Source organism: Buceros rhinoceros, unplaced genomic scaffold, assembly GCF_000710305.1.
Source record: "Buceros rhinoceros silvestris isolate BGI_N320 unplaced genomic scaffold, ASM71030v1 scaffold11469, whole genome shotgun sequence".
NCBI classification, from domain to species: Eukaryota; Metazoa; Chordata; class Aves; order Bucerotiformes; family Bucerotidae; genus Buceros; species Buceros rhinoceros.
This window is the reverse complement of record NW_010430978.1, coordinates 52,145-70,103: the sequence shown is the minus strand read 5'-3', so window position 1 is coordinate 70,103 and position 17,959 is coordinate 52,145. Positions and strand designations below refer to the sequence as shown.

The window sequence follows — 17,959 nt, the reverse complement described above, 5'->3', positions numbered from 1 at the left end:
AGTCAAAAATCTTCCCTGCGCCCGGCCGCCAGCTCCCGCCTCTCTAGGGACAAGCGGAAAGTTAATTTCCCTCGTTATTAAACTTCTGTGCTGCGAGAGGTCTATCGCCACCCTTGTCATGCAGGGCCAGGCAGAGTAAAGGCGGTTTTATCTGCTAATGGCTGGAGTGAGAGCAGCCCACTGACACCACAGAGGTCAAAGATCTCTCAGCAGAGGATCCCCAGCAGGGATGTGGGGGGGATTAATTCATTTAAATTCATTGTACCATCTCCAGAGCACCCCAGAAGCTGCATCAGACCCTGCCTCAGCTTGCAGGGATGCTGAAACCTCCACAGAGCTCAATGCACCTGCCTGAAGCACTGCGGTCCCAGTGACACTGGAGGGTTGGGACCAGCTGGGTGGGACACTGTTGGACACTGGGAGTGCTGGAGTCGCTTGGAAAGTGGCAGGGCGGGTGGTGCCAGAGCCCGGCAAGGACACACAGGGCTTCTCTGGGTGCAGCTCACCCCAAATCCTCCCCAGGGCAGGGGGAAGGTGCCACACACAGCTGTAGGACGGGATGTGACAGAGGCGAAGGGCGTGTGGCAAGACCACGGTCTGTCGCCAGCAGTTCCTCTACTGCAGGTGTATAAATCTCAGTAAAATCCAGCTCTCTGGGGGAGCGCTGCCCCTGCCAGGCTACGGGCAGACAGGGGGATAAGCCACTTGCCACAGAGGCCAGGAGGTATGGCTGGGTGCTGCCACGGTGTTCAGCTTACAGGGGTGCCTGCAGATCCCATGACATGCGCAAGGGGTTCACCAGGTCATTTTTTAAGGGTGTAATTACATCCTGCCTTCAAGTACCCCACAGACACTGCTCCCACGTGCACCTCCTCGCCCCTCCATCCACTCTCCCCTTTTTTCTCCAGCTGCCCCACACACCCTCACTGCTGTCAGGGGGCTGAACCCCCTCACAATACAGCTGTCAAGCACAAATCCTCCTGCGTATCACCCCTCTGCTCCATCCACACTACCAGACTTCTCCAAAGGTTTACATCCATTTTAACAAATTCTTTATCTGCAAAACTTGGAGCCCACACTCAAAAAACATTTCTTGAAGCCAGGCAGGAAGAAGCAGCACCAAGATTTTCTGTCTTTGCAGTCCATTGTTCCATATGAATTATCCAATTTTTACGCAGCTTTAAGTTTCTAGACACTGGTTACTAAAACATCCCTCGACTTTACGCATTAATGTGTTGTCATCATTAGGTTTCAGAGCCAACAGTGTCAGGGCAATTAGGTACAGCTCATCGACAGCCTGCTCAGGGTAAGCACACTTCCAACAAGAGGTCTACCACCTCCTCCACAGTCCAGGACACAGAGTGCTCAGTGATTCCCTCAGAACACAAGTGAAGTTCAGTTCCCATTACTGGAGTAAATGGGATAGTAAAGACTTATGGAGCAGAATAAACAAGATTTTCTATCAAAAATATAGTGAAAACACTATAACACCAGAATTAAATGTGAAGATGAATGGCCCTGACACAACCCAACCCTCATTTCTTCCTTCTGACCTTCCACACCCCCCAAGCCTGTTCTGCTGGGCTGCAGAGCCCAGATCTGCTCTGCAGCGGACACGGGGGATCGATAACAAGCAAAGGTTTGACCGCACACATTTGTTCGAGCCCGTGGGTCCCACCCAGCCACTTACCAGGAAGCGGACATCATCAAAGCCGTTCAAAAGCAGCTTACTCTCGTATTGCTGCAGGCCAATGGACTCCAGCCACTCCCCGACGCTCTGCTCCAGCATCCGCGAACCTGACGAGAGAGGAATCGGCAGACGCTTGAAAAGGGAAAAACCGTTAAGGCGGTAGCAGCGGCACTCTGAGGAAGACAGATGGCATTGCCACATCATAGTCATTACCATAAAGAAACTCAAAAAATTATGCTCAGAGTACAACAAATCAGCTGGCAGACAATTCCTCTGGTGTGCACAGACCACGGACAAGCTTCCAGCGCTTCCGTGGGCTCCGGGTTTGGTTTGTATCCCAGTTAACACTCAGAACAAGAGACACCTTGCCCGGGCAAACTGTTTAGCGGCACTCTTGGGACCATGACATCACATGCACTGCCTCCTGGGCTCGGGCGAGGTCCTTGCCAGGCAAACGCATGAAGCCCAACCCCACCGGGATGTGGATCCACTCCTTGGCTCATCGGAAGGGGGCAGGAGGAGGGCAGCAAACTTTCCCCCGAGGCATTCCCAGCCAGTCGTGGGTGCCAGGGGATGGAGCGGAGCCGCTCAGAGCGTGCCGAGCCGCACAGGTCCTCTCATCCACGCAGCTTTGGACACGGCACCACGTTCCATGGGCCAGCGGAGAGAGCTGGGCGCGCTGGAGGCACAAAGCAGCTAGAGAGAAAATGCATCTTCATGCAGCTGAGACACAAAACAGACACGATGGACTTTCAGAAAAGCAGCAGAAGCCAGAGCAGAGCAGCGTCCACAAGAAGACATGCAAGACAAAGAAAGCACACGAATGGCAGCAGGAGAAAAGAAGGGCTTATACTTTTTTTCCCCAAGCAGTCCTGAAAGAGGCAAACCATGGTAAGGGCTTTTTCTGTCCGTTATGGTGTTAGGAGGAGCAGTGGTGTGAGTGACCCCGAGCGTGAGCCTGAGAGTCCTGGCACTGTCATTTTACCACCTAGCCAGACACATGGCATCTCAGCACGCGGCTCGGGCCCGGCTGGCTGTGCCAGAGAGGCCAACTACACCCAGCCCTGGCTGACAGCAGGAGAGGCAGAGGAATAGGTGTGGATTTCACCCGGTACATTCAGTCCTGCCCACTGTTCGGTGCATGCTTGTATCTGCCTCTTGTTCATTGTCTTCAGCTACGAGCAGCTGCTGCATCTGAGCCCCTCGTTCAAACAGGGAGCAGCTCTGGAGGAGAAGGCATTTAGTTCCTCGCTTCTAAACCACGTCAAAACAAAAAGAAACCAAATGCAAGCACACTCTCTCCTCTTCTGCAGCAGCTCAAGTCCAAGACATACCCTGGCACCTCCTCTCAGCCTCTGATGAATGAGATGCTGCCCAACACCCCGTGGAAGCCGTGCAGACAAGCTCGCCCTTCCCCACCCCTGGGAAGAGAGTCCAGTGACTTGTTACTCTCCTCTTGAGAAGCTCGAGACCTTAAATATGACAAAAGAAAATTCAGAGATCTCCTTTTCCTCAGGGAATTTGCTACGCCAGGCAGGCAGGATTCTTCAGGCTGTTTCGCACGTCTCTTTTGAGGGTACATGCCATCAAAAAGATGATCAGGAAAAGCAAGTTTGCTTCCTTTGAACCTTCGGGTCAGCTGAAGCTCTTTGGTACCTTCCAAGCCATCCTTCCCACCCCCACCCGCTGCAATGGCTGCACAACGCAGAGCTCACGGTGTCACATGGAAATTCTTCGGGTAAGGGATCCTGCTGCTCCGATCCCCAGGAGCGCTCCTCTGCCGGGTGAGCCGTGCTCGGCGCGTTCCAGAGCGCTGGCCAGCCTTCCCGGTGCACGCTGCAGCACGAGAAACGCCGTGATCACAAAAGGTTTCCGTCTCCTTCTCCTAACACAGTCTGTGCCGAAGGGCAGCATCTAAACCTGGAATTCATGCCGCAAGCTCCTGCTCGCCCAGGGTCTCCATCCTTCCCTCCCGTCGATCCTGGCTGGTTCGCTGGCAGCTGCGGCCCCTTGCGCAGCGATCACAGGTCTGTGCAAAGCGCTGCAGCGGCGTGCTTTGTCTGGAGGCAGCCAGCTCCACGCTTGCCGTTCCACTCAGTCCTGTCTCCTGCTCTCGCACTGCCTGTCCCTCCCTTTTCTTCATCCTCTTACCCCTCCCAGCTCTTCCATCCGCTGTACGAGCCGTGAGCAGCCTTCGCAGCAGAAGCTGCAGGAGAGGGGAAGGAGGCAGCAGCTTTCTAACTCTCTAGTGGAAATTACTGACTTCTCAATATTTACTCAGTGATAGACTACGCAGCTTATAATGTTACAGGTTTGCTTTGACAGTTCTCAGTGATTTGTGGCTGGCTCGTATTTAATTTATCGAGAGAGAGGTGAGCAAACTGCTTGCTGCCTACTCCAGCGTTTCTGGAAGCAATCTGGGTATTGGCAGGGGGAATGAAACCACCGCAGTTCCTTTCTCTGAGCTCCTGAATTTCATTTTAAGAAATTACTCAGCCTTTTGTACACTCATAAATGTATTTCTGCTTTTAAAGGGGAAAGCTACAATGACACCAAATGCAGGTTTTCTGTTTTTAAAACCACTTCAAATCAAGACAAAATGAAAGGGGGGAGGGGGGGGGTGGAGAATGACACACATGATGAAATGGAAAGGTTTACTTTAAAAAGAAAAAGAACAGATGCCCAAAACATCCGAGGCTGAAAATAAGGCAGCCCAAAATACACTTACTATTTGCTTGTTACAAGGATGACACAAGAACAAATGAACCCCAGTCACTGTGTCCCCCTGCAAGAGCCCGATCACAACTTCTGACTGCAACAAACTCCTAATTCTCAGCTCCACCACTCTCCTTATGATCCATGTTTGCGGAATCCTACGTTCAACAGCAGAGGGGTAAACAGTCGATAGCCTATTCTTAGAAATAATCAGAGTACTTAAAAATTGCAGAGGAGAAAAGAAGCCAAGCAGTAAAGCTCTGCAAAGAGGTTTTCAGGTAACACAGCATGCTTCAAAAAAATGGGAGGGTGCTACCAGGGCTCAGAAAGGTCCTTTTGGAAGTTGTTTCAATAATGGCCTTTAGTGCAAAGTTTGAGTATGTTTGGAGGATGAAGTAAGGATGTGAGCCATGCTGGACAAAAAGCATCACCCTGTTTGCTCATGGAACTGTCCCAGTCTAATGTGGCCTGAACACACAGGGCCAAGCTTCACCTGGAAGAAAAAACTGCAAGTCCAAGCAAGCGTTGATGAAACCGCAGTCCATGCACAAGGGGAGCAGGCAAGAGAACCAAGTCAAGCAGTTCTGGCCACAACTGGGGGTGATCATCAGCTCAAAGCCCTTAAATCCCCAGAGCAGGGCTTTAAATTCAGGCAGAGCATTAGGCATGAGGTGGACGGGCAGGAGAATGTGGTCATTAGTGCCATCAGATGCAAGAAATACAGCCAGCTTTACTGGAACTAAGCAATCAGCCAAATGCAGACTGCTAACAAATTTCTCCCTCTTTTGTCAGCTAAAACACCCAGCCCATTCCTCACAGCTCAAGCCAACTGTGGAGTTTACTCAGCAAGACCCAAATGCATTCCCTGCTGGCTGCAGCATCTCTCCTGCCTGCACCTGGTTTATTGAGCAGAGACTACTCGTCCCCTCTGGTTTTGGGAAAAGAAGAGCTGCCTGACAAACCACCAGAACCCAGCAAGCAACATAGGTTGCCTGGGCAGAGCCAGCAGCGAGGTGAGTTTCTGCTGCGAGACCTGCGCTCCCCTAGCCCCAACTCGCATCTGTGGGGAAGAGTTGATCAGAAGTGGGGTGCTGGAGCTAAATGAACGCATGGCTGCAAAAAAAAAACACGCAGAGACACATGGACTGAACACAAACATCTGTTCCCAGGCCAAAAACCCAACCCTTTAAGGTAAAGGTTAGGTGGAACCCAGCACCCTTTAAGCAATAGTGTTCCTTGCTTCCCCAACCTCCAAACACACCAACATGGACCAGGGACAGACTTCTCACCTATTTCATCTCACCCTTGAGAAAGACATTTGGAAGATTTTTCTTAGAAGGAAATCTACCAGGAAATCAGAGAGTCAAACGTGCTGGCCAGGAAATAGATCCCAGCTCCAAGTTCTATGGAGATGCCAGGACACATCTAATTATCATATTATCCAGGGGCCTCAGAGCTTTAACGTGCTCATCCATAACACCATGGCAAGATATGGAAGTTTTGTTACCCTGTTTTACGGTACAGAAACCACCTATTTGCCCAAATGCACATGGGAAGTTCCCTGCAGCTCCCTGCATGTTTGTGAGATGATCTGAAGTGTTAGACCAGCCCTAGCAAAGCCCTGAGGAGCAAAAGCTGAATGCGGATAGAAAACAAAAACCTCAAGGTGCAGGAACCCCGCAGACCCTCCACCCTCGCAGCGAGGGCTGGCAAAGCACTGCCTGTGCTCTGGCTGCCTGCACTCATAGGAAAGGAAGGAGAAACAGGAACATGCACAGCAGCTGATCTGCGTACGAGGGATCCCAAATGGTGTGTAACACAGCCCAGCTCACAGGAAAACCCCCGGCTTAAGGACGAGGCAGCTCCTGGGTCCACTGGCTTCCAGAGACGGGTGTCCATTTCGCTCAAAACTCCCTGCACGACAGCAGCTTTTGCTGAAGCTGGCTCCTCCTCTCCCCTCCATGTTAGACCTCTTTGCTAGCGTTATCGATCCATCACACGCGCTGCTACAGCTACGGACTGGCTCGGGGAGAGCTGGTCAGAAAGCAGGATGCTGAACAGTGGCCACGGCATTAGACCCAAACCCACGCACCATCTCGCATCCCTCTGGAAGCCGTTTGACCCTGGACAACATAAGTCCAAATGGTCTGTAGAGCCTAGGGCAGGTACAGGTTAAATTCCCACTGGGAATGCACGGTGGATTCCTCCTCTCCAGAGCAAAGCCCCAAGTGACAAATAGATGCGAGATAAGCTTCATTATGGCAAGCGTGAGCTGTGTGTGTGGGTAGTATTAGCATCTCATCAAGAGGAGACACTGCCCACCCAGAGCAGTTCGGATGCAGCAGTTTGGAGGTGAAGGATTTAAAAGGACAGACTCCCTCGCTGCTGGTGGCAGCTCTCCAGCTCCTCCACCGTGCTGCAGTAAAGGCAAATAAGCTCGAGTTCTGCTTTTGTCTTTGCTCCTGATTTAAAGGCAGGGAAGGGAAATCACGCTTGATGTACAGGGGGAAGCACCTCTCCTGCAGGCAGCTTGTTTGGAGGATATTGATGTTGAGGCACTTGGAAGATTAACCCCATCCAAAGGGCACAGCTACCATGACACCCGCGCTGACCCGCAACTGGCATCACCGTGGTCCTGCTCCCAGCACAGCCACTGCCCTAACTGAAGTAGCCAGGGAGGACGATCTTGCCCCCCTCAAAATCCAGGAGAAGGCTGCGTCCCTGAACAGGCAGGACTGTTCCCAGCCAGGAATCATGCCAGAGGACAGCCCCACCTCAGCGGAAATGGCCTCACCATCAGAAAGCATCTCCTACAACAACCATTCCGAGATGTGAACATCCTGAACCCTTGAGCAGTACACGATATTTAGGCACCATCGGTCCCCAGACAGCAGAGTTCATCGGCATCCGTTTAATCGAGCTCTGTACGCGTGTCTCACTACAAACAGCTTCCTTTCAAAAGACTCCACTAAAGCCAAGCAATTATCTCCTCCTTTGAAGGCCCAGACTCTGCTCCAGACGGAGACAAGGCTCCCCAGGACCACGGCTCTGCCTGTGGCAGCAGACAGAACAGGTCCCTTAAACTGCTGGTTTCCGGAGTGAAGCTGCATCTCGGGAAGAGAAGAATTAAAATCAACCTCCAGAGCAGCATGGAAGCGCAGAGGCGTGGAGACAGTCGGCTGAGAAAGGGGCATTTGCACCACTATCAAAGCATCCTTCCTCTACCAGTTCCACTTCCCCTTCACGTCTACTTTCCTCAAAAGAAGGCACAAAAAGTACAGGAAAAAAGCTGGTAAAACGGCAGAAAGATCCTGACTGACGCGCCGAGCCAAGGCACGCAATGAGGTCACGGCGGGAAGGTCTTTAACTGAGCTTTGGTTCTCTCTGCTGTTCCGGTCCGGATCCTGAACACAAACTGGGCACAGGGTTCGCTATTCCCCACATCCCAGCTTACATCATTGACAGAAACAAGAGGGGTTTAACCCGGGATCATCTCCCGTTGCTCCGATGCTGCATTGCGGAGATAAGAGTTATAACAGTTGCAAACATGGCTGGAGGAGGACTCTGCTGTCTGAGGAAAATCAATGCTCTAAGTGACACTCGCCTTGTCGTATGGAAATCAGAAAAGGCAGAGACAAAACACAAAACTAAATGGTCTTACACACACTATCTATAAAATTTATAATAAAATTAAACAACGTATTTCAAGGTCACAGAAGTCTGCAGGTGAAATATATAGAAAAAAGAAATTGTGATGAGTTTGGTCTGATCTGAAGCGGTGATAGGGCATGTGGAGCTTTACAGATGGAAAGTTGGAGAAGCAAGGCCTTAAAACATTCTGGCAAGAACATTTTATGGGCTGCAGAAAAACCGTAGTTTTGCTGGAAGATCACCACCACACTCCAGCTGGTTTGTTTTAGAGGCTGGGTAGCAGCAGCAGCTCTTTACGCCTTATTCTATTGCAACCAAACTAAACTTGGCCCTTGGTGAGCCCAACTGCCTGAGCAGGACCTTTCGCCCCACTCAGGCTGTGCTCAAGTGTTCCAGGTCTCCAGAAAACATCCCTTCATCTGTGAAATACAAACCGCCTCCAAGGGACCCTTCCTCACACACCCCAAAGTACACCGAGCCCCGCCAAGCCTGCGCTTCCCCATCAGCTCCATCATACCCAGTGGGAAACCAGCCCAACCATGCCTGCAGAGCAGCTTCATTTCTAAGCACGCCCAGAGCGGGTGAGTTCCCGCGGAGGTAAGGCGGATATTGGATATCTTGGCTACAGTCACTCTGGTGTACAACTCTAAATACAGAATTCCCATCCCGTCCTCCCAGGGCTGAAGGATTTTGTGAGTCTCAAAGAACAAAATACTAGAATGTGGAGGGCTCTAGAGAGGTTCTGCTTATTTCCAAACAGACCCACACTCACATAACAAAAAAAAGCCACAGAAAGAGCATCTTACTCCTGCATTATGTATCTGGAACAAAAGCGAGATTGTTGTGGGGATTGTGAGACCAGCCAGAAGACAGATATGCAGCGGCTCTGTTTCAGACTGACTGATTCAAGAAAATTTTGTTGCTGTCCACCAGAGAATAACAGAAACTTGAGACAAACATATTCCGAAAGGCAGGAGAGAACTGTAAGCAATGAGTTAGACTTTCTCAGAGGCTATGCAGAGAACAACAGTAACTGTAGCAGCTGAGATCAGCAGAACTTCCTACCCCTGGGGTGGTGGCTGGAGTCCTTTCACCATACTCCAGCTGCATGTCAGATTTCTTTTTTGTATGTGCAGAAAACCTGATCTTCCTCCTACACATTGAGCAACAACTAGCTGTCATGTTTTAAGTGTCAGAACACAGTGGGTTTGGGGCTGTGTGAGCAGGGGCAACAAGCCAGCCACTCCGGAGCTGGTCTTACTGCCATGAGCTTGCTGAGCAGCACAAGAAGTGTCCCAGACCACTCACACAAACCAGCAACTCTCATCTCTGCTTAAAAGGAAGGACCATAAGGGGTCACTTCGGGTATTGGAAGGTACCCATAAAACCGCCACAGTTCTCAGCAATAACCCTTTGTTTAAAGCTATTCAAACATGCAAAACATCACCTCAAAACGGACTACACCCTACACAGTAACACCAAGCCCCAGAATTTATAAACAGGCAGGTTCAACGAGAAACAAAACCCCCTACACATACAAACACAGACACTCTGGTCACTGGGTGAGTACTAATCAATCTGGGGATAATCAGGTCCCCCCTTTCTCATCAGGCTGCAGGTACCAGAGTGATGCTCTTCACCCAGCCCATTTCCCCCAGAAGCCTGCTGAGAGGGACAGGCAGCCGCGTCACACACGATTAAATGGATCTGCCTGGGGGAGCATTGAACTCACATTGCTGGTAGCAGTCCTGAGCATGACACTGGGAAGCCAAGGTCTGCTTCCATCTGCACCAGGGCCTTCCTCCTCCTTCTGGGAGCCAAAGCAGGTTAAAAAGCTCTGCACGCAGGAGCCAGCACCTTGGTTTTGTACAGAGCACAACCACGACAGACACACGAGAGCTGGGTACGTTACCTGAGATCCTCTGCTGCTCCTGAGAGAAGTCAATGCCTTCGCCGATAGAACTCATGATTTTCTCAATCTGAAAAAAAAAAAAAGCACAGGCTGCATTATTCATAAAGCCTGAGGAAAAGTGGAAGGCAGCCCCGGGATTTCACCTGCCACGTGACGGCCGAAGAAATCCAGGAAAGGCTGTGAAGGTAGCCCTGACCCAGGACAGGTACCCTCAACACCTTGCCTGGAAGAGTCCTTGCGAGGACGGGCAATCCTGGAAGGATGCGGAGAGGTCAGGGCTCCACAGAGCCTTCCCTTCCACAACTTGCCAGTGCCTGAAAATACACAGCTCCCCCAACCCCAGCCCTCTGGAGCACAAAATTAGGGCAAAGGAGAGGAACTCCCAACTCCTCGGCTGGCCCCGTACCACCATGCAGCCCCACCTTCACCAGCAGTGCAGCCTGCGAGGTGCCGCTCCCGAACTCTTTCACAGCATGCAGCCAGTGAACCAGGCTTCGCCTCAGCCCAGCTTTTGCGGGTACCTTTGAGTTGTTTAAGTTTGCTTTTTTTAAAACCATCACATTCCCCAATGCTGTGCACGGCTGCTGTGCTCCCCACTGCTGCCACTGCGAGCACTGATGCTTAGAAAGAGTTGGAAAAGAGATCAAGTTTGCAAAAGCAGCAATATCATGGGGGCAAATGCCTTCACGCCCCCGGAGAGGGAGCTCAGGGCAACTCCATCCCCTGGAAAAGCGAGTCACGGCCCATAGCTCAAGGCAAACCTCATGCAATTGAGATAAAAGTTAAAAACTGCTGCCTGAGATTGTGTCCTCGGGTCCACTTCAGAGCTGCACATAAATGACTACATTTGCCACAAAAAAAAATAATTAACACAAGTTGTAATTTTCATACAACCTACAGGACAATTTCTGAAAGGAGAACAGACACTTTGCAAAGACAATCCTGGAGCAGCAGTTGTGAGCTGCGGCAGAGGGAAAACAGACAGCAACAATTACAAGGTTAATTCTGTTAAGATGAAAGACCCGATAAACTACACACCTCCATTAGTCAATGGAGAATTTTCAATAATCTGAAGCACTAAAGGGACACGTAAGAGGCTCAGGTTTGGTTGCTTAACCCAGTCTTCAATATATCATCAAGCAGAAAATAAAAGTAATAAATAAAAATAATTTTAAAAGCCCCCAGAGAGAGATTCCTGAACAGAAATCTCCCAAGAAAACATTCCTGCAAGACACTTGTGAGCAGTTGCTGCTGAATGCAAAGTCAATACATCAACTGGCAGCAGAGAGTGGGGGAAATAAACTCCCAACTCATACAACTTCTTTTTTGCTGGTCTTTTGAGGGTAGATTTGGGGAAGGAGTCCATGTCCCCCAGCCGCCTTTGCTGCGGCTGCATCCCAGCGAGACGCTCTGCTTGGAGCAGCTGCCGGAACTCCCAGGAGTGCCTGGCCGGGGCACGGGGCTCTGGAAACACGGCGAGGGGCCGGGAGTTTGACTTCCATTCCAAATCAACAGCAGCCTGCAGCTGTGCTCCACTGGGAGGGGGTTTTGGTGAAACAAAAAAAAAAGAGAGACAGTCTCAAAAGGGTCCTGCCAAGTCAGATCTGCCATAAAGTCCGTCCCGTTTGCGGGGAGCAGACAGGCAGAGCACTTGCAGCACTGAATCTCACCAGGGAGAAGACGTTCATGCGATCACAGAGCAGCTGCTAAAGGCTGGGGATCCCCTGTCCCTGGAAAACTAGGAGGATGAGCACTTCTGCTGGGCCTGAACTCTAGTTAATGGCAGCTAAGGGAGAGCTTTGGAGTCCAGGCTAAAAAAAAAATATAAATTATTCAGAATTCAATCGTGTATGGGAAAAAAAAAAAGTGAAGGAAGTTCTAAAAAGTTATTTCAGTGGAAGGAAGGATGTTGAAGTCGGTGGATGTGGGTCCTGCCCTCAACACGCTGCCCTGCAGCACACACGGCAGAAGCTTCAACACTTCCGCCCCTGGACACAACCAGAACTTGAACACGAGCTTTGCTAAACCAGCTGGAGATACCTGACCCCAACATCAGGCTCTCCTTCGGGCTGCAGGTCTTGGAGAAAAGCCAGACACCATCAAACCCTGCCACAAGGGTTGACAGAGCCACTAACGGGGCAGCAGGATGGTGATCAGATCCCTCATTTCATGGGAGGGTAAAAATTGCAAAGGAGAATTGGTGTGAGGTTTCAAGCTCAGGTTTAAAAGGATGCACTAAACCAGCATGAGGCCTGGAGGCAGAAACATCCCCATTTCCAGTGGACAGGGGCAGCCATTAACAACAACAAGCAGCCAAGGGCAGCGTGGGTCATTTTGCACTTGCTCACACCTTCAGCTGCTGCTTCAGATAAAAGGGACCCCGTGGTCCTCGTGCTGCTGCCCCTGCTGTCTCCAGTCGCTGCAGCTGAGCGACGAAGCCCCAGAAATGCAGCTCTGAGAACAGCAACAGAAGGTTGGGGGTTTTGTCAGCTAACCTAAGGCTCTTGCGTAAATCAGCAGCTCTGCGGTATCAGCAACAGAGAAGTGTGGGATCAGCCAAACTGGAACCAGTTAAGAGGAAAAAACTGAATTTAAAGTCTGCCTTGTGATGTCGAGCTTTTCTTCTACCCCAGTTATGGCTGTTAACTGTTTCCCTCCATCAGAGATGTTCGTGGTAGCCGCCCTCACACCACCAGCCCGCTCCCCTCCCAGGCTCCATTTTAAAGAACTTCCCCATTTCTCATGAGTTGTGGTGGAGCCTGAAGGACGTGTGAGCCATGCAGCAGCTTCTGCTCAAGCTGGTGGGCGATGTAAAATCACTAGAAAGTATTAGTTGTCTCCTATTTCTCGGCAGAGGTAACCGGGGGGAGCCCAGGTCTCACGATGCACATTTTTGCCAGTCACCACTTCGGCAGGAACCAGCTGCTTGATCTGCTTTTGCCCCTCCGAAGCATCAAACGCTCCCCCCCAGCAAAGCCTTAAAATTTCCTGGTGGCCTTAGGTCTCCTCGGCACATAAAGGCCACGCAAGAGGGGAGGGAAAAATCTCCCATGGAGGGAGATACGGGGATGGTGCAAAACAAGCCCCATTTCCAAGTAAGACCAAGGGCTTCGGTAGCGACTGCTCCCTTCCACCCGCAGGCACCGGCCCCAAGCTGCGGCAGGATTTCTGGGATGCTGCCACAACCCTGAGGGCTCGCTGCAGAATTTGAGTCTTGGGGTCAATTCAGTTGAAGCTCCCGATGTTTAGGGGCATTAAGCTTTGAAGACTTATGTCAGTTAGCTTCATTACAGGGTGTATTTCTAAACTGGAGCCACTCTCATACCTACTGTCCAGGATTGTTATTTGAAAATGTTTACTTCAGCGGGTCTGGGAGCCTGGGAGATTCTTTAGTCTCATGGGATCGTTTGCACCAAGAATCTCTTGGGTCCAGCCAAGCTTTTCCTATAACTAGTCACCAAGAGGAAAAAAAATAAATAGGTGGGGAGGGAGGGAAGAGAGGAGGCGAGGAGGAAAGCATGTTTGTTCAAGCAGCCCCAGCTCCCTCTGTCACCCAGCACCAGAGGCAAAGGGCTTTGCAGATCTCTTACTTTATGCCAGGACCCAGCTCTGAAGACATGTGGGGACGGCTGCCGGCACTGCTGGGAAAGGCAAAGAGCACAAGAGCATGTTTCAAATCCCACATTTGCAGCCCCTCTTTGGTCAGAGGTACACCTCTGAACGCTACTGGGCAAGAGCCAGATAAGCTCCTTCCCACCAGATGCTCATTACAAAAAAATCCCCATTTATTTCCAGGTGGTTTTGCATCTGCAGAGCCAGCGCTTCGCTCTCCTGCACCACTGTGTGCCCATGCCCTCTCCCCCTCTTCCCCACTCGCGGTGTTGCTCTTTCACAATGCAGGATGAAGGATGAGAGAAAGTGTTAACTTGTTTTTATGACAGGGTAGCCCCTCTGCTGGGTTTCTCGCTGGGAAGAGGCAATGCCCACTGCGCTGCTATGGCCCTGGAGAGGATGGAGCAGGGTAAAAGGACTCTCTCCAGCTTTTCAGTTTCTCTAAATGTAAATAAAGAGTTTTCAGAAAACATTTTCTGCCCCACGTACAGAGGCAGCAGGAGCTCAAAAGCTGCAGACAAGAGGATGATGTGAATGGAGATCACCGCCCCCTATGCTCTCAGACTGGATGGGTTCCCATGCCCAGGGCAGGTCGCCACAGTCTGACACCATGAAAAATTAGCTTCCTTCCCTGCATCCCTTTTCCAGAGCTGGATTCAAACTGCAAATAAGCTCTGAGTGCCAAGCCAAGTTCACTGGGTTCCATAGTACTGCCTCCCCTACTACGAGAGGGAGGCGATGCTTTCCCAAGTCCAGGCCCCAGCACTGACAGCTCCAAGCCAAAACTCGGCGGTGAGGACGCACAGGTGCTTCCCCAGCACTAACACACCCACGAGCTTTTCCTCAAAAGCAGGGAACTGCCTTGTGCTATATAAAACTGAAGAGCAGTAAACAACCACATGGCAGAGGATCACCTTTCTGAGCCCATCCTTTGCTAAACAACGGCTAGAGCTAGGGGCGGTCACGGTTCCGCACAGTCAAAATCACATTACAGTGAGCACGAAGGGAAATCTTGCCTCATGCCCCTGGCTCTCCATGGAAAGAAAACACTCGCCCCAGTCACACACCAGCGCAAACAGCGGTTTATTGCTGATCATTTCGATTTCACTGTGAAGAGGTTGCAAAGATAAGGACACAAACCTAAGGAGGGAAGGAATGCTTTAAGGCATCCCTGTCCTCCACACCCAGTCCTCTGCCGCACTTCACAGCACCAAGGTGGGCTGGAAGAGGAGATACCTTGAAAAGAGCCTATGCTACCAGTTTTTAGGCTGTTCTTTCCCAGTGGTTAATTATTAACATACAAAAATACCATGGTTAAATATAGCACTGCAGTTCAGACTCAGTTGTAGCCTGAACGCTCAGTTCCAATTTGTTTTGGCCTAACCTGGTTTTTTCCACTGAAGCACCAAGCGTCCATCTCTGAACAGGTTGTGCGGTGGGTTCAGGGTGGGGTTTTAATTTTTAATTTTTTTAAAAGCCACAGAAATAAAACCACCAAATGCTTTTGCCTCCTTAATTAATACGATCGTATCTGTGACTCCTGACCCAGAGGGCTAGCTGGCCAATTTTGGCCAATGAGCCCCGAAGCCCGACCAGAAAAGGAGACAAACTATGACAGAGCTAAGAGAAGGAAAGGTTGCAAGGGTGGGAGTGTCTTCATCAAACCTTAAAACAAAGGGTGTGATGGGAAGGAGATGCACAGCAATTATCAGCTTTGGAGCACACTGACTTCTGTTTGAGTTTGGCCACGTTTTGCCAAAAAATAAAAATATCCTGAAAAAAAGGAGCTGGGTGCAGCTGAGAGTAGTCCCAGGGCTGGGGATGAGCTCCTCTGCGTAAGCAGGCAGCCATGAGCACATAGCAACCGGCAATTTATCCCACAACAGGGCTTATGTAAGCCAAACCACGCCAGCCACGGAGCCCTGATTAATGGAGGAAACAGTGGTTGTTAGTCAAAGGCCAGGAAAAGCCAAGCTTGGAGGACACACTAGATGCCAAGGTTTGTTCTGCTGGCAGGACAGAGGGACATTTCAACATCAGAGTCCTGCAGGTAATTCCCCATCTCACAGAAGCATCTAATGGCTGCATCTATATGAACAGGAGGCAAAATATCGCCCTTCCTCTGGTACCGCCCTGCGTGACCAGCTGGAGACCCAGAGGTGGACAGGTCCCACATCTTCTGGGAAGAATGGTGCCAGGCGTAGGGCACTGAAGCCACCAGGGACTTCTCTCCCCAGAGCCTGCCCCTGATGCGCTTTGTTCCCCCTCCCCTGCCCTGATGAAGCCATGCTGTCCATATTAATTTCTCTGTTTTTTCCTCCCCAGAGCCAGCACTGAAGTTTGGAGCCAGAGAGTCCACTGAGAGAGACAGAGGGCGATTAAACAAGTCCCAGGGTCTTTCATCACCAAAATAAAAGACAGCTTCATGCAATATGAGCTGTCAGCAGCAACTCGTTTGCATGCAGGGGAAGGAAGCTCCATTCAGAAAGCGCAAAATCAAGCGGCACTCCATTAGCATGACACTCACCAGGTCTGGAGGCATCTTTGTGCTACTGGAGCTTTCTGGAAGGAGCTTAATAAAACCTCACCTACAGCTGAACAGCCCTTACACTGACCATCAATATAAATGCAGAAGTTTTGTGCTTAGCCTCTGCATGCAGCATCAGTGATTCCCAAGGACACAGCAAGGTTGTCCTGAGAGGAAAAAAATAGATACACACACACACGCCAGCATTTGGATGACCAGATATCGTTGAGAGCCACAGCTATCCCACTCCAGATGGTTTACAAGTGGGGTTCCCCCTGCTCCATCCCCACAATAGGTGGTCAGAGCATCCAGCTGCTGCAGACAATGCTCTGCACTGCGGCTCCGCCGGCACAACATTCCGCATCCCCAGCCGAGCTCCAGGCTCTGAGCCCCACAGACCAGCTCTGTTCGGAGTAAATGAATGCGTCCTCGCGTCAGAATTAAATCAGCCAGCCAAGAGGGTGGGTTTGTGTACGTTAACTCGGAGGCTGGAAGCGTGGTGAAGATGCCAGGCCATGTCAGCCAACCCTTCCACATTGCGCTCTCGTTCCAACACCTCGCTCACGCACACACAAACACAGCTCCTGAGCAGGGAGCCTATTTTTGAGAAGCTGAATATTACCATTAAAATCCAGATCTGCCTTGGTAGCCAAAGGAGAGCTCCTTTGACACTTTTGTCCTGGAAAATCAGCTTTTGCAGTTAACTCAGGGCACTGAAGAAAAACTCCAGTGTAGTGTTTTCCCCTTAAATCACTCTAACAACTTCAGACTTGTTAAGTCAGGTATGAACAGAACAAGACCTAACAGACCACTTTACTCTCCCGCTCCTCCTCACCACTGCATCACCCCCTGATACCGCATAGGGAACAACGTGTGACCATCTAGGGATGATTTAGTGTTGAAGGCGCGTCTGTGCATGCAGATGTAACTGCAGCGTGTTGCCTCTGAGAACCAAACCAGCAGAAAATGAGTGGGATTTTCTCTTGAGGTGCTTTCTGTATTTACCAGTTCACCCAAAGGTGACAGCAGCATCCCCACCTCGGTGACACGGGGGGACTGTCAGCTTGTGCCATCACCAAGAGCATGAGGGGCAGTGGAAAAGGGCTTCTCCTCCAAACCTCTCCCTCCTGGTGTTTCCTGGGCTTACCCCGGCTTAGGATACAATTTCTGGTACCATGTACCATTGCCCACCTCTTTCTGAGCTCTGCACAGAGCACAGAAAAAACCCTGCATGGGGTCAATGCCTGCTGTGTCCTCTGCGGACCCTTCTCAAACTGGCAGCTTAAAAATCACCGGTCCAGGAGCCTGGTCACAAGGAAGATAAGCCACAGCATGCCTGCACACGCGTCAAAGAGAAACACTGAGCAATGAAGTTATTTGGATAAAAGTCTATAATTAAATAAAATGGCGCAGAAACAAATGGCACTCTCTGCCATATGTACAGCATCAGTGTGTTATAATGACACCCTGCAGCATAAGCATAATTAAGAATATATCAGGATGCCCATTATAAAACCTTATTATAAGGGGTTCATAACCCATTGTACAAACTCGCCTGGGGCTGGAGCTTGGCAGACAAGATAGCAGTTCCAGCAGCATATTTATTTTTCAGAGCTGCTTAAAGTTGGGCTTAAAGGTTATCAGTATTTTAAATTTCTGCAATTCCAACTAAGTGTCGAGGGTTAAGAATTTATTATTTCTAAAGTACAACTGAGGGACAGGGCAGATTCGGTTTATTGAAAAAAAAAAAAACACCAACCCAGACAAGCTGCTTCTACAGTTTAGAAACTGTAGAACAAAGTAGAACAACCACCCCCAGTAACTAAGTGACCAGCCTCATCACAGCCTAATG

The 17,959-nt window shown here is 50.4% G+C and overlaps 1 protein-coding gene across 2 annotated transcripts in view; it reads right to left on the bottom strand.

Moving 5' to 3' along the window:
* LOC104499702 (ankyrin repeat and SAM domain-containing protein 1A-like) overlaps window positions 1-1,894 on the bottom strand; it is a 22,496-nt gene extending 20,602 nt beyond the window's left edge. For both annotated transcript variants that reach the window (XM_010143247.1, XM_010143246.1), the window contains exon 1: window positions 1,691-1,894. In XM_010143247.1, the coding sequence (XP_010141549.1) occupies window positions 1,691-1,894 (204 nt within the window). The remainder of the gene's footprint in view (window positions 1-1,690) is intronic.
* Window positions 1,895-17,959: the final 16,065 nt, after the last annotated feature.